The sequence below is a fragment of the Piliocolobus tephrosceles genome, chromosome 20 (genome assembly GCF_002776525.5).
Source record: "Piliocolobus tephrosceles isolate RC106 chromosome 20, ASM277652v3, whole genome shotgun sequence".
Taxonomy (NCBI): domain Eukaryota; kingdom Metazoa; phylum Chordata; class Mammalia; order Primates; family Cercopithecidae; genus Piliocolobus; species Piliocolobus tephrosceles.
The window spans coordinates 8,475,010-8,490,595 of NC_045453.1; the positions used below are offsets into that span (position 1 = coordinate 8,475,010).

Sequence of the window (15,586 nt, forward strand, 5' to 3'; positions counted from 1 at the left end):
AAAATTAATGCTAAAAAACATCACACCAACAGTCTCTTTTCTCATTTACTATTTAGCAGCCTATAAGGAGGTTCATCAAGCAGTTTCCAAGTCATTAAATCAAATTCATATTCCTTGCTCAATCTAGAATTATGTGGCTATATGCAAAATGCGATAGTATTTACTGTTCAACTTCAAAAAACGCTTAATCACTTCGTATAGGGGAAACATCATGGGCAATCAAAGTACTCAAAACAACATGAGATAGACAGAGATATTAGTTTGCACTGGGACAATAAAACAGGAACTTGATATAGTCCCAAGAACACAAAAATTAAACACAGGGCTAAAGTGACAAACATAGTTAAGTCTTCAAGCCATTTTTTGTTAAGAGTAGGGATTTACTGAAACTTTGTACAAGGTACACAAGAATATGCTATTTGAAAATCTGCCTCAGATTACCAGCTGGAAAGGGTGGAATATTAAACCAAAGTGGAATACAAGATTTATTCATAAAGTCATCTGATGAGGAAAATTGTTTCTAGCTTCCAAAAAATATGAAATAATATCTGCAGCCAGGTGTGGTGGCTCACGCCTATAATCCCAGCACTTTGGGAGGCTGAGGCGGGTGGATCACCTGAGGTCAGGAGTTCAAGACCAGCCTGGCCAACATAGTGAAACCCTGTCTCCACTAAAAATACAAGAAAATTAGCTGGGTGTGGTGGCAGGTGCCTGTAATCCCAGCTACTAGGGAGGCTGAGGCAGTAGAATCAATTGAACCCACGAGGCAGAGATCACACCATTGCACTCCAGCCTGGGCAACAAGAACGAAACTCTGCCTCAAAAAATAAAAGTAAAACAACAACAACAACAAAAAAGTATCTGTTATTCTGTTACTAAGTAACTGTTTGATAGCTAAGTCATTTCAACCTACCTTGGGCCTATCTTAGTTACTTAAACAGGAGGGTTAGATTCCACTTGCTAAGGTTTCATTTAAAGTCTAAAATTTGTACTCTAAAACATGTGACCCAATATCTATACTTAAAAACTTTTAGGAAATATAAATAAACATACCAATAACAAGTATCTGTATTTGTAGTCTAAAATGCTACTAAGGAATAAAACAGCTACTTACTGCCTATCAGGAAAACAACAAGAGAAAAACATCCATATAAATGAAATTGACCCCCAAAAGAACAACTGTTGGAAGCACCCATCTACCCCACCCCCATCCCTCAGATAAACTTGTAAAAAAACCACACCGGCCGGGGCGGTGGCTCACGCCTGTAATCCCAAAACTCTGGGAGGCCGAGGCAGGTGGATCACAAGGTCAGGAGTTCAAGACCAGCCTAGCCAAGATGGTAAAACCCCATCTCTACTAAAAATACAAAAAAATTAGCTGGGCATGGTGGCAGGCGCCTGTAATCCCAGCTATTTGGGAGACTGAGGCTGAGAAGTGCTTGAATCGAGGAGGTGGAGACTGCAGTGAGCCGAGATGGCACCACTGCACTCCAGCCTGGGCAACAGAGTCCAGCCTGGGCGACAGAGCAAGACTCTGTCTCAAAACAAAAAACACGAAAACAAAACTACACACACCCAATATAGTTGCTACACATATTTTCATATTTCTTAATAAGCTATCTCATTTTATTTTGTATAAAAATGAACTCTCTATTCAAAAATCTCTTACCTGATAAAACAAGAGATGTATTTTCTTAACAAGAAGTAGAGGCCAAGTCAATCCTGTGGGCAACCAATTAAAACCAACTTTTAGACTGCAATAGAGAATAAACGGAGGCAAAAATCAATGCAGGAAACACAAAACAACACGCACAGGCCACACTGTACATTACGAAGGCGAGTCTGAAACCACCAGAGTACTTCATTAGAATGCATATCAAAAAAAAAAAAAAAAAGGAAAGACACCATAACAAAATCCTGCACATGCTTTTTAGTTGGTATTGCTTTCAAATTTGAGTATCTCAAAATATTTATATATTTACATACATCAAGAGTGTCATAACTTAGCCCAATAACGAATCCACTGAAAATTAAAACAGTCATAAAGCTCAGCTTCACAGCTGCTAATTGCTTTGATCACTTTATAATTAAACCAATCCAGAAAACTCTGTACACGTCTATTTCCCCAGGTTCTCACCAAATTTGTGATGAAAAGGCACAAGTTCGCACAGTAACAATTCTTGGACAACTTAAAATAGCAATTCAAGGGTACTCATGGAAATTACTGCAATTATTCTTTCAATATATTTTATTTTGCACAAAATAGCATCCAACATCACAAAACAAATGAAGTATAAGTTCTTGCTATAAAGGACTAATTCCACTGGAGCTCAAAATATTCACAAAATATTAAGGGAAAGTGTTTTTTCCTCTGACACCACAACAGTTCGCAAAAATTTGTAAAATTAAAAGAATTAAATAAATAAAATAAATTTTAAAACACCCTAAAAATGCCTGACATAATAATATGAGTATATCCCAAAATAAAAACAGGTCACTCATCTTTCACTGTCATTTCTTCATAACTGGTGAAGTTATTAACAAGTCACAAGCTATGACCAAATGCCTAGACAACTATATTCAAAGGTAATTTTTTACTTTATATTTCTTTCAAAGGTCATGTTTTAATTCGGAGAAGAAATTCGCCACTGTTCAGTATTAAGATTACCAATGACTACTTAATGACTACCAAATGATGCTCATCTTAAATTAGTATATTCCAAGACCAAAATACAACTAGTGACCTTAATATTCATCACCAAAAAGGAAAACATATTTTTCAAAAATTCTACGTGATTTTCTAAAGGACAAACTATTCATCTTCTAGTCAACTACTCAAGTTGCTGAAGAACAGTGAGATTGTTATGCCACAAAAAGCTATGCAAATATGTTATCAACACACTGAAAAACCTAGAGCATTAATCTAGCCTAATTAAGTCTTTTTTTTTTTTCTGGAGATAGGGTGTCACTCTGTCGCCCAGGCTAGAGCACAGTAGTGCGACGTAGGCTCATTAGGCTCATCCACCTCCCTGGGTTCAAGCTATTCTCATGCCTCAGCCTCTGGAGTAGCTGGGACTACAGGCATGCACCACCACCCATGGCTTATTTTTGTATTTTTAGTAGAGACAGGGGTTTCACTATGTTACCAAGCTGGTCTCGATCTCCTGACATTAAGTGATCCGCACGCCTCAGCCTCCCAAAGTGATGAGATTACAGGTGTGAGCCACAGCACCTGGCGTAGCCTAAGTTTAAGGAGTTTAAAAATTGTTCGTTTAAAAGCCGTATCTAGTAGTTTAACAGGTGACAAAGGGAAATGTGAAACAGAGAATGAGCAAGAGCATGAAGTACTGCAAATATTTACGTACAGGTTTGACTCCAGCAGCCACACAACAGGGTAACTTTCTAGTTTCTAGAACTTGTAATAAATATCTGATCCCTACTGGAGATTCCAATTGAAAAGGTCAGGTATGGGGCCAGGACATATGCCTGAATATAAGGTAGGAAGGTTCCTCTCAGCCTCTTCCCTTCCAAACTCAAAAGATACCGTATGTCCATCTTGAGAAAGACAAATTTGGGGTCAGTTAAGTTCAAAAGGAACTCCCCAGGTCTACTCTCAAAAATTCCTAAAAGGTTACCAGAAATTACCTTTAAAAGGAAGAAATTTCTTATTCTCATTCCACAAGTGAAGGCTGAAAGGCCCAGTTGAATTTGGCAAATACCTAGTTCAAGTTTTATGTGTACAACTTAAAGCACAAAATCAATCCAGACAGAAATTTATGATTCTCTTCTATTTCAGCAAAAGGGAATACCCATCCCACCCCATACCAAGGAAAAATAATGCAGAAAGTTGATGCTACAAGTCAGAACTTCACAACCCTTGGTATTATACCTCTTCAAAAGGGAAAGGTAAATGGAAATAGAACTGAAATACTTGTTTTGACACCTGACTTTGTAAAGACTACAAGAATTTAATATAAGTGTCACTGTTTTCCAGGTAACTGCTATTCCTGTATTCTAAATGTCAGCTAGCGACTGAATGCAGGATTTCAAAAATCCACCCCATTCACCTAAAGCTTTGCTGAACTTCAGAAGGATAAGACTAAAATAATAACTACACAGTAAAACATCTAAAATACATATTATATCTATACATATAGCATAATGATAGGAAAGGAGAAAATGGGCCTGATTTGTCATTAAAGCCACTGACATACTTCAGAAGATCTAAAACAAGCAGCTGGCTTTAGTATGTTTTCCATTCGTATTAGGAATTAGTCCTAACATAAAGGCTTGTTCAACTTGACAAAATACCAGATGCATGCACAAATCACAAGTATCTGCTACAAAAATTTAACATATTATGACAAGACAGACTTTCGTATTTACTAGCCATTCTCATCACTTGGAATTTCAGAAAAAAATATCTGACAACATATCTCTTCATCAAGAAGTCAAGGCATAAACTAAAACGACTATTTTCACTCTTCATCTGGTAGTAAACATCCAAAAGTGAACTTTAACTTTGTTCATTCATCACTCTTTAATCAACAAGAACCAGGGTACAGCAGAGCTAGGTTCTTCGGATCCAAAAGAAACAAACCCTCAAATGTTCACCTCAGAGATAAGCGACACAGAACCAATCACAAAGGGCACAATGCTAAAAACAGTAATAATCACATTATAATAAACATTATGAAACAACCACAGTTTCAGCCACTTGATTTTGTTCCCCATTCCCAAATGGACCATATTTCAAAGTCTGGGATCATTCTTAATGAAAAAATTATTCTGACACTGATGGAGATGTATACTTTTTATAATGCATTGCTCAATTTTTCCATTAACCTCCATTCCATACTCAAAGGCAGCAAATCAGAAGACATTTCTAAATAAGATATTCTTCCTGTCAAAAATATTAAGTTATTTTTCAACCCCCCAATGCCAAAAAAATGTTCACCACCTTCATTTTCACTTCAGAGCAAAATTATACTTCTAACCAACCACATTCACTTTCACTGTTTTTGAGTCTTAAAAGCTGGCTTCAAACTTAATTAAATTTTGTGCAAACCAAAAAGTATATGGGTGTGGTAGTAAAATCTGATAAAACTGTAGTTTAGATAAAATTATCTTTTCTGTTTAGTTGAAAACATTTAACAATATTCCTTTACTCCATGACCATTTACTATTAAGCACTTGTGGGCCAGACAAAAAATATAAAAGATATAGAAGTCTCTGCATTTTAGGGAGGGACATCTAAAAGCATCTTTTGTGCAACCAACTACTGACACTTGGTTCTTCCTACAACATCTACAGAAGAAAATATACATTCCAACAATGACAGAGTGGCTCTCTGCAAAATGGAGTAAAAACTATCAACACTGTCACTGGATTCCAGCACCTGGAACACACTGGCCCACAAAATCAAGTTCCACATCTAAAAATTGTACTAACAACTCCCAAACTCTCAATACTCAGTCATCAAAACATTTGACGTGTCAAAGAAGGTGAAAGAAGACCAAAGAGTACTGGTATTAGCATGTAACAATACGTTGCAAGTAACTACACAATTATTTCTAAAGCTTCACAGTTTTCATCTAACAAATTCGAACATAAGGAAAATGAAAATTATACATTACAATCCATAACCAACATTTAATCGAGCATATGTGATATAAAAACGCATTTCCTGTTTCATTAAAAATCTGTCCAATAATATATACTAAGCACATCTTCATTATGTTTTGTATAAACACGCCAAACAGTTCACTTTCTTCATAAATTACCATAACGTTATTTGAACCACCTGTAACAGTTCTTCCCAACTTCTTTTTATATTCTTGGAAAATGCACAGACTTTCAACTAAATCCAGAAATCCTCCATTCTTTTCAAAACTACCAAATTTCAAAAACGAGTACAACCAGTCTTGTCTTGTAGTTCTATAATTTAAAAAACAAGATTTCCCTATGTGTCCAGACTTGAGGGATTTTTCTCAACTGCAGATGCTCTGAGATGCATTAACAAAATCACTAGTTAACAAGGTCCCAGACAATTCTTGTTGCTAAGACTGCATTTTGCAAAAATTACACCATTTCAAACCATTCAGGCAAGAAGCTCTAAAAGAAATACTGCAGTCACAAGCCTAGCTTCTCCCTTCAACAAACCTTCAGTTGCCATCACTTTTTTCCAGTGGGTTACACTGACTCTATTCTTGAATATAAAACGGTCCCTACCAACTTCAATTTATATTAGGTTATCTCTGAGAATCCTGGAGCCAAGGAGGGTTTTAGGGCCCAGAAATCTCTTAAAAGTCTGCAATTCTCAGCATGACACCACGCAGATAAGAATGGTTAGCACTCAATACTGAGTAACCCTCACAGGAGCCCCTCAGATTTGTCACTATAAAGCACACGCTGGAGGCACACAAAAAGCCCACACGTTTACAACCTAGCGGCTAAACCTGCTGCACTGGCGTCCATCCTCCTAACTAACCTGTAGATCCTCACAGTCCCTCCTACCACCCAATTCACGGGGCTGCAAACTAATGCAGCCAAGCTTCAGAGAAACTCAATTAACTCTCCATCAAAAGCACCCACCCTCCGCAGCCCACTGGATCTCGTCTTCCTGAAATGCCAGAGGATCCTCTCCCGAGGGAGTCCTACAAGTGCTGCTCTCAGCAGCCCCTTCCCTACTGGGGGGACCAAAGGCCTGGCATCTTACTACAGTTCTCAGAGCCTCGGGAGGAGTACTCACCCTACCCCCTCACTTCCTAGCTTCAGACGCCGGCTTCTCAAAACTGCTACACCCTCGAGTAAAGCCCCTCCCCAGCAATGGACCTCGGAGGCATTTCACTGCAACCCCCTCCACCTTCAGGCCACGAAGGCGGCCGGTTGTGAGACTTCCTTTCTGAACTCACAGGAGTGTACAGACTATAGCTTCCTCCCACAGGTGTGACCTGGGTCCCCTTTTGCTGGTAGGCCACAAAGGCCTCCTTTCCATTTCGGGTCGAGGGAGTGTCCTCACTACGATTATCTCCCCACCTCCAGGAACACACATGTAGTTATAACCTCTGCTTCACTGGGGGAGACAAGAAATCCTCCGTATTCAGGTTGTAGACGTGTTTTCACTGCAGTCCCCGTTAGCTCGCAGGCCGCTGAGCCAGCCAGCTCTGACCTGCCCCCTCTCAGACCACGGGGGCGTCCTCGCTACGGCCTCATCCCCACTTCGGTACGCAGGCTCATTCTCTCTTGCGTCCTCCTTGCATCCTCTCAGATCTCAGAGGCGTAAGTGACACCCCACTCCCTCTGCAGTCCTGCCTCGACCCTTTGTGTGGGGTGCTAGTTGCCGCGGGCTCGAAGGCCTCCGAAGGCCCCGCCCCGGGCCACCAAGGGGCACCACGAGCCCCGCACAGCCCCGCCCGTTCAAGGGCTGCGGGAGTCTTACCGGGGAAAGCTGCGCGGCACCAGAACCCAGACCCCGAATTACCCCCCGCGCGAGTGCCTCTGCCCCGCGGCCGACAGCCCCAGCCCGAACGGCTTCCCGGAGCCCAACGCAGCCACCACCTCCTTCGCCGCTTCACAAAATGGCCGTCGACCCGCTCAGCGGCTCTGCGTTCCAGAAGGGGGCGGAACGGCGTGGTTGACGTCAAGGGGCCGCGCAAGCGCGCTAAAGGTCTCGGGCAATCTCCGGAAGTTACTGGGTTTTGGGCTAAGAGGGAGCTATTCAGTCCCTGCTTGCGACTGTTTGCGCACGGGACCGACTTTGGGCTAGTGGCCCTGCCGGGTGGGCTGGGTATGAATGTCCGGCTTGGCCCTTCACTGCAAGACTTTGTGCAGATTGCTTCACGTCTTCCAGTTTCCGCGGAAGGAGCAAATCGTGCTTACGTCTAAGTTTTTTGAGGATTAAATGGACCACAACGTGGTGGGCTAGTTATTATATGCTGACAAAACAGCCAAAACCTGATTTTTCCCCCCTTTTAAGAGTTTATGCAGGCCGGGGGCCCGGTGCGTGGCTCACGCCTGTAATCCCAGCACTTTGGGAGGCCGAGGCGGGCGGATCACGAGGTGAGGAAATCGAGACCATCCCGGCTAATACGGTGAAACCCCGTCTCTACTAAAAAATACAAAAAATTAACCGGGCGTGGTGGCGGGCACCTGTAGTCCCAGCTACTCGGGAGGCTGAGGCAGGAGAATGGCGTGAACCCAGCAGGCGGAACTTGCAGTGAGCCGAGATTGCGCCACTGCACTTGCGCCACTGCACTCCAGCCTGGGCCACAGAGCAAGACCCCTTCTTGGGAAAAAAAAAAAAAAAAAGAATTTAGACAGGACGGGCACGGTGGCTCACACCTGTAATCTCAGCACTTTGGGAGTCCGAGAAGGGCAGATCACGAGGTCAGGAGTTCGAGACCAGTCTGGCCAAAAAGACAAAATCCAGTCTCTACTGAAAATACAAAAATTAGCCAGGCATGGTGGTGGGCACCTGTGGTCCCAGCTACTCGGGAGGCTGAGGCAGGAGAATCGCTTGAACCTGAGAGGCGGAGGTTGCAGTGAGCCCAGATGGCGCCATTGCACTCCACCCTGGATGACAAAAGCGATACTTAGTCTCAGAAAAAAACAAAAACAAAAAAGAGTTTTAATCTAGGGCAGGGCGCCGTGGTTCACGCCTGTAATCCTAGCATTTTGGGAAGCCGAGGCGGGCGGATTACCTGAAGTCAGGAGTTCAAGACCAGCATGGGCCGGGCGCGGTGGCTCAAGCCTGTAATCCCAGCACTTTGGGAGGCCGAGACGGGCGGATCACGAGGTCAGGAGATCAAGACCATCCTGGCTAACACGGTGAAACCCCATCTCTACTAAAAAATACAAAAATCTAGCCGGGCGAGGTGGCGGGCGCCTGTAGTCCTAGCTACTTGGGAGGCTGAGGCAGGAGAATGGTGTAAACCCGGGAGGCGGAGCTTGCAGTGAGCTGAGATCCAGCCACTGCACTCCAGCCCTGCGGACAGAGCGAGACTCCGTCTCAAAAAAAAAAAAAAAAATTCAATCCATCGTGATCCCTCCACAACTTCACTATAGTAGTATTTTATTATAGAAAAAGCTATTCTCTGGCTGGGCGTGGTGGCTCACGCCTGTAATCCCAGCACTTCGGGAAGCCGAGGTGGGCGTATCACCAGGTCAGGAGATGGAGAACATCAGGAGAGCCAGACTCCATCTCAAAAAAAAAAAAGCTATTCTCAAGGGGCTTTGGTCCTAGCCCCGCCCCTGAACTTCATGCCCCTGCTAATTAAAAGCTGGATGTGGTAGCTTAAGTCTGTAGTCCTAGCTACTTGGGAGTTAGAGACAGGAGGATCCCTTGAGCCCAAGAGTTGGAGCCACCGCACCCGGCCTGTTGTTGTTTTTGAGACAGGGTCTCACTCTGTCACTCAGACTTGAATACAGTGGTGCGATCAAGGCTCACTGCAGCCTTCATCTCACAGGCTGAAGCAATCGTCCCACCTCAGCCTCCCAAATAGCTTGGACTACAGGTGGGCACCACCAAGCCTGGATAATTTTTGTATTTTTTTGTAGAGATGGGGTTTTGCCATGTTGCCCAGGCTAGTCTTGAATTCCTGAGCTCAAGCAATCCATCCACTTTGGCCTCCCAAAGTACTGGGATTACAGGTGTGACCCACCACACCCAGTCAAATTAGCATAGTTTTTTATATGACTTTTTAATTAGAGGAAAACTGGTAATAGATCTACAACTCTACTATCTTTGCAACTTTTCAGTAAATCTAAAATTATTCTAAGTAAAAAAGATATTTTTAAACAAGAAAAATTCTCTAATTTCATCTCCTCCTTTCACTGTCCATCTACATTTACCAAACTTTAGCCCAGTGGCTTTCAAACTTTCCTATCCCCCTGCTACTGGCAAGTATGAAGAGCAATTAAACTTTTTTGAACATTATCCACAATAAGAAATACATTTATAACCTGGTATACAAATTCAAATATATCATCAAAATATATTCTTAAAGTATGTATAAATGTACTCTTAACATATTCTCTCCTTTTTATTTGAGACGGAGTCTCCCGCTGTCACCCAGGCTGGAGTGCAGTGGCCGGATCTCAGCTCACTGCAAGCTCCGCCTCCTGGGTTTACACCATTCTCCTGCCTCAGCCTCCCGAGTTGCTGGGACTACAGGCGGCCGCCACTACGCCTGGCTAGTTTTTTGTACTTTTTTAGTAGAGACGGGGTTTCACCGTGTTAGCCAGGATGGTCTCAATCTCCTGACCTTGTGATCCGCCCGTCTCGGCCTCCCTTTTTTTTTTTTTTTTTTTGAGATGGAGTCTCGCTCCGTCACCCAGGCTGGAGTGCAATGGCGCAATCTCGGCTCACTGCAAGCTCCGCTTCCCAGGCTTCCACCATTCTCCTGCCTCAGCCTCCCGAATAGCTGGGACTAAAGGCATGCACCACCATGGCCGGCTAATTTTTTTGTATTTTTAGTAGAGACGGGGTTTCACCATGTTAGCCAGGATGGTCTCGAGCTCCTGACCTCGTGATCTGCCCGCCTCAGCCTCCCAAAGTGCTGGGATTACAGGCTTGAGCCACCGCGCCCGGCCCCATATTCTCTCCTTTTTTAAGTACTGGTTAACTATCCACCTATGGGTTCAGACCCACAGATGAAAAGCTCTGGTTACAATGGTCTTCTCTTGGTTTCTGAAGTATAATACTTTGTGCTTTATCACACTTCAGGCCCTCTCACCTCGCATTTCTAGATTACTGAGCTCTTCATATTTTTAAGCACTACCTCTTCAGAAAAGCTTTCCTCAAACACCCAGCATGGTAGGTTTTCCCTGTTATGTCCTCTTACCACTTACTCTTTCAGAGCACTTATCACAATCTATAACAGTTTATTTACTTCTTATTTTCCATCTCTCCACTAAAATTTAAAACTCAGTGAGGGCAGGGTCTTTTTTGGTCCTGTTAACCAGCGTATTCCTAATACCCAGAACAAATCTGGCTCCTGGCAGGCATTCAAAAAATTGTTAAATAAAGAGATACAAAAGCCCACTGAGTCATTTATGCAAATCAGATGGAGTGGCGGACTTCTCCACAATTCCACTTCTCCCTCAACCTCTCATAAAGCCACAGAGTAAATAGAAGGTGAGTTTATTTTTCCAGTCTTGAAATTAACAATTTTCAAGGAAACAAATTATTAGAATAACTGGTGGAGTCATAGACATATTTCCAGCTCCATTAGGTCAAAGGAAAGGAAAGAGGACAAGGGTAGAAAGGAGACAAGCCCTCTAAGAAACTGTCCGTTCCGTCTGACTGCAGTCAATATGAAGAGATACCCTTTGGAGCTACAGAAAATACTAAATTGAAGTGGATTATGCTTGCTGTTAAAGAAGCTGGTCCAGCCGAGCAGCAGCAGAAGACGAAGACGAAGACTCAAATGTCCATGTAGAGCATCATGGTCCCTGACCAGAGACTTCTGGTTCCTCTTGCTCTCCTCACCAAGAGCACAGATGTGTCAAGCAGCAATATAACAAATGTCTCTATGGCTTCAGGATGAAAATGTCCACACACTGTAAGACCTGAGAAGAAATGGGGAGTGCTCCACACCCAAGAAGCTGAAGCTAGGAAAAGACAGTTTCCTTGTGTTTCTGTCATAGAGGTGGACTGATGCTGAAGTCAACTGGTCTATACCAATCTGGAGCATCCACTAGGCATAACAAGGTGTCTGGTTGTGCATGGGTTGGTGAGGCAGGAGGGGCCAGACCAGCACAAAGTCAGGGCCCTATTCTTCTAGTGTTGGGTCCACTTGATGCTCTTGAGGTCAATGCCATCCTGAACCATCTCCCAGAGAGGGCTGCCAAAAAGAAGAGGCATTAAATGAGTGAGGGCTTAGATAGGAAGTGGACAACATTGGCACCAAGGCCCTGAGCAATGGCTTGCCTCCTTCCGTCCCTGTCTGTCCTCTGCCTCTTGCTCTGGTAGACCCTAACACCAGTGGTTAAGAAGTCTTTCCCAGCTCCTTGTAAGTCCTTGTCAGCTCTTCTGAGAGCTCTCCCCAACTGCCAACAAACAAGAATAACTAGGTTCCTCAGGCTCAATTGCAGTGGGGCCCTGAGCCAATGGACACCAAACATGGTCATATTCCTGAAGCTCTCATCCCACTTGTAAGAGGCTTATGGCCATGGTTTCCCTTGGAGGAACCAAGACCCCTGAGACTTGTATAAGCATCTAGTTTCAGCCTCACTTCAAATGACATATATAAGCAGCTAGTTTTAGCCCACCACATATTACCAGCTTTTCAGCACTTGTTTCTTGGTTTTGTTCTAGTTCCCAGTTAGGGGTGGAGCTTAACCCTAAATTATCTTGGTATGCTGTGCCCTTACCCAGTTCTTGCCAGCTTCATCTCCCCAGAGTTGGCCTGTGCTTCCAATATCCAAAAGAATTCCTTGGATCTTAGACCTGAGCGACCCATCTCACACAAAAGCTGCTGCTAAGAAATCTCTGCCAAGCTCTGATCAATCCCCAAGCAGAAGCCTGGATATCTTGGATAATGTTTCCAGACCAGATATTACTTCAGTGTGCTATGAATATGGGATTTTATGGTTTAGATTTTACCAGGTAATTTTATCAAATTTCATTATATTCTTGACATGTCCCTCTCTTTTACACTAAACATTCCCAGAATGCCTTTCTATTCATGAGATTTTCCATGGCCCTTAAAGTTAGCCATCTCCTTCTGTCCTTCCTCTTTAGGGAAGGCCACTTATTATTATAGGCTCACAAAATAAGACTCTGAGAGCTAATGGGACCAGGCTGCATTCAGTTTGTAAAGGGTCAGAAGGAATAGGGCACAGATGCTGAAGCCACATAGATAGGAAATAAAAGTCTTTGCTGGCCGTGTAGTCAGTAGAAATGCCTTTGGGAGCATTTCTACTGCTTTGGGAGGCCGAGACGGGCAGATCACGAGGTCAGGAGACCGACACCATCCTGGTTAACACGGTGAAACCCCGTCTCTACTAAAAAATACAAAAACCTAGCTGGGCGAGGTGGCGGACACCTGTAGTCCCAGCTACTCGGGAGGCTGAGGCAGGAGAATGGCATAAAAAAACCTGGGAGGCAGAGCTTGCAGTGAGCTGAGATCCGGCCACTGCACTCCAGCCTGGGTGACAGAGCGAGACTCGGTCTCAAAAAAAATAATAATAATAAAAGAAATACTATCCGTAAAAATAATGAGGGACTGGGCACAGTGGCTTATGCCTGTAATCCCAGCACTTTGGGAGGCCAAGACAGGAGGATGGCTTGATCCCAGGAGTTCGAGTCCAGCCTGGAAAAAATAGTGAGACCCCGTCTCTACAATATATATATATACACATACACACATATATATACACGTATATATACACGTATATATACACACACATATATATACATACATATATATATATATTTTTTGAGACGGAGTCTCACTCTGTCACCCAGGCTGGAGTGCAGTGGCACGATCTCAGCTCACTGCAAACTCCGCCTCCTGGGTTCATGCCATTCTCCTGCCTCAGTCTTCCGAGTAGCTGGGACTACAGGTGCCTGCCACCACACCTGGCTAAGTTTTTTGTATTTTTAGTAGAGATGGGGTTTCACCATGTTAGCCAGGATGGTCTCAATCTCCTGACCTCACAATCCGCCCTTCTCGGCCTCCCAAAGTGCTGGGATTACAGGCGTGAGCCACCATGCCCGGCCACAAAAAATATATTTTTAAAATTAGCTAGGTGTGGGGGCACACAACTGTAGTCCTAGCTACTTGGGAGTCTGAGGCAGGAGGATAACTTGAGCCCAAGTGTCCAAAGTTACAGTGAGCTACAACTGTGCCACTGCACTCCAGCTGGGGTGACAGAATGAGACACTTTCTCTAAAGATAATAATAATCATAATGAAGAATACTACCTGGGCCAGGTGCAGTGGCTTGTGCCTGTAATCCCAGCACTTTGGGAAGCCAGGGCAGGAGGACTGCTTGAGCCCAGGAGTTTGAGACCAGCCTAGGCAACACAGCAAAACTCCGTCTCTACAAAAAATACAAAAACTAGCCAGGCATGGTGGCACATGCCTGTAGTACCAGCTACTTGGGAGGCTGAGGTGGGAGGATCACTTGAACTTGGGAGGTGCAAGTTGCAGTGAGGTGTGATTGTGCCACTGCATTCCAGCCTGGACGACAGAGCAAGAACTTGTCTCGGAAAAAAAAAAAAAAAAAAAATACTACCTGCATTACCTGTATTCATCTAGTTCTTTATTTTATTATTATTATTATTATTTTGAGATAGAGTTTGGCTCTTGTTGCTCAGGCTGGAGTGCAATGGCATAATCTTGGCTCACCGCAACCTCCCCATCCCAGGTTGAAGCGATTCTCCTGCCTCAGCCCCTCAAGTAGCTGGGATTATAGGGATGTGCCACCACACCTGGCTAATTCTTCTGTATTTAGTAGCGACAGGGTTTCTCCATGTTGATCAGGCTCCTCTCAAACTTCTGACTGCAGGTGACCTGCCCACCTTGGCCAGCCTCCCAAAGTGTTGGGATTACAGGCGTGAGCCACCGTGCCTGGCTTAGTTCTTTAGTTTTTAAAAACACTTTCTCATTGTGAAGGCAAGTAGCCAAGAAGATCCACTTTCTTGCTTTGTGGAATCTCTAAATCCTAAAATCCAAGTACTCTTGAACTTTGATATTGGCAGTGTAAACACATAGCGTAAAGACAAGAGGGGAGACAGCAATAGTTTCTTCCAGAGGGTCTCTGATACAGTACGTATACCTCATTTCTCGAAGACGCTTCACATGCTGAATGCATTTCTCCACTGTGTAGTCCACTTCCTCCTCTGTAGTGAAGCGGCCAATTCCAAACCTGAAAAAAGGCACAGGAGAATGGCTCCCCATCAGAGCTCTGGCACTAGGATAAATTCATTCCGCAAATACTCACTAAAGATCTACAACGCAAAAGATACGGAGAGAAGAACATGGTCCTTCCTTTAGGGCAGAGTTTCTCAGAACATGGTATACAGATCGGCCAAGCATGGTGGATCATGCCTGTAATTCCAACACTTTGAGAGGCCGAGGCGGGTATATCACATGAGGTCGGGAGTTTGAGACCAGCCTGGCCAACATGGTGAAACCCCGTCTCTACTAAAAATATAAAAATTAGCTGTGTCTGGTGGCACACGTCTGTAGTCCCAGCTACTCAGGAGGCTGAGGCAGGAGAATTGCTTGAACCTGGAAGGCAGGGATTTCAGTGAGCTGAGATCATGCCACTGCATTCCAGCCTGGGCGACAGAGTAAGACTCTGTCTCAAAAAAAAAAAAAAGCCGGGCGCGGCGGCTCAAGCCTGTAATCCCAGCACTTTGGGAGGCCAAGACGGGCGGATCATGAGGTCAGGAGATCGAGACCATCCTGGTTAACACGGTGAAACCCCATCTCTACTAAAAAATACAAAAAACTAGCCGGGCGAGGTGGCGGGCGCCTGTAGTCCCAGCTACTCGGAGGCTGAGGCAGGAGAATGGCATAAACCCGCGAGGCGGAGCTTGCGGTGAGCTAAGATCCAGCCACTGCACTCCAGCC

At 44.1% G+C, this 15,586-nt stretch overlaps 2 protein-coding genes across 15 annotated transcripts in view; both read right to left on the reverse strand.

The window, feature by feature from the left end:
* LOC111548185 (RNA-binding protein 12) overlaps positions 1-7,638 on the reverse strand; it is a 37,943-nt gene extending 30,305 nt beyond the window's left edge. For 2 of the 13 annotated variants that reach the window (XM_023220537.2, XM_023220533.2), the window contains exons 1-2: positions 7,442-7,592; positions 1,670-1,754 (exon numbers count right to left, since the gene is read on the reverse strand). The gene's annotated coding sequence lies outside the window, so the exon portion shown is untranslated. Of the gene's footprint in view, positions 1-1,669; positions 1,755-6,751; positions 6,772-7,441 lie in introns of those variants that run through there. The other 11 variants (XM_023220538.2, XM_023220536.2, XM_023220542.2 and 8 more) reach the window with 10 other exon arrangements.
* Positions 7,639-11,126: 3,488 nt separating this feature from the next.
* NFS1 (NFS1 cysteine desulfurase) overlaps positions 11,127-15,586 on the reverse strand; it is a 25,805-nt gene continuing 21,345 nt past the window's right edge. For both annotated transcript variants that reach the window (XM_026455258.1, XM_026455259.2), the window contains exons 12-13: positions 14,787-14,876; positions 11,127-11,846 (exon numbers count right to left, since the gene is read on the reverse strand). In XM_026455258.1, coding sequence (XP_026311043.1) covers positions 11,783-11,846; positions 14,787-14,876 — 154 coding nt within the window. In that variant the 3' untranslated portion in view covers positions 11,127-11,782. The remainder of the gene's footprint in view (positions 11,847-14,786; positions 14,877-15,586) is intronic.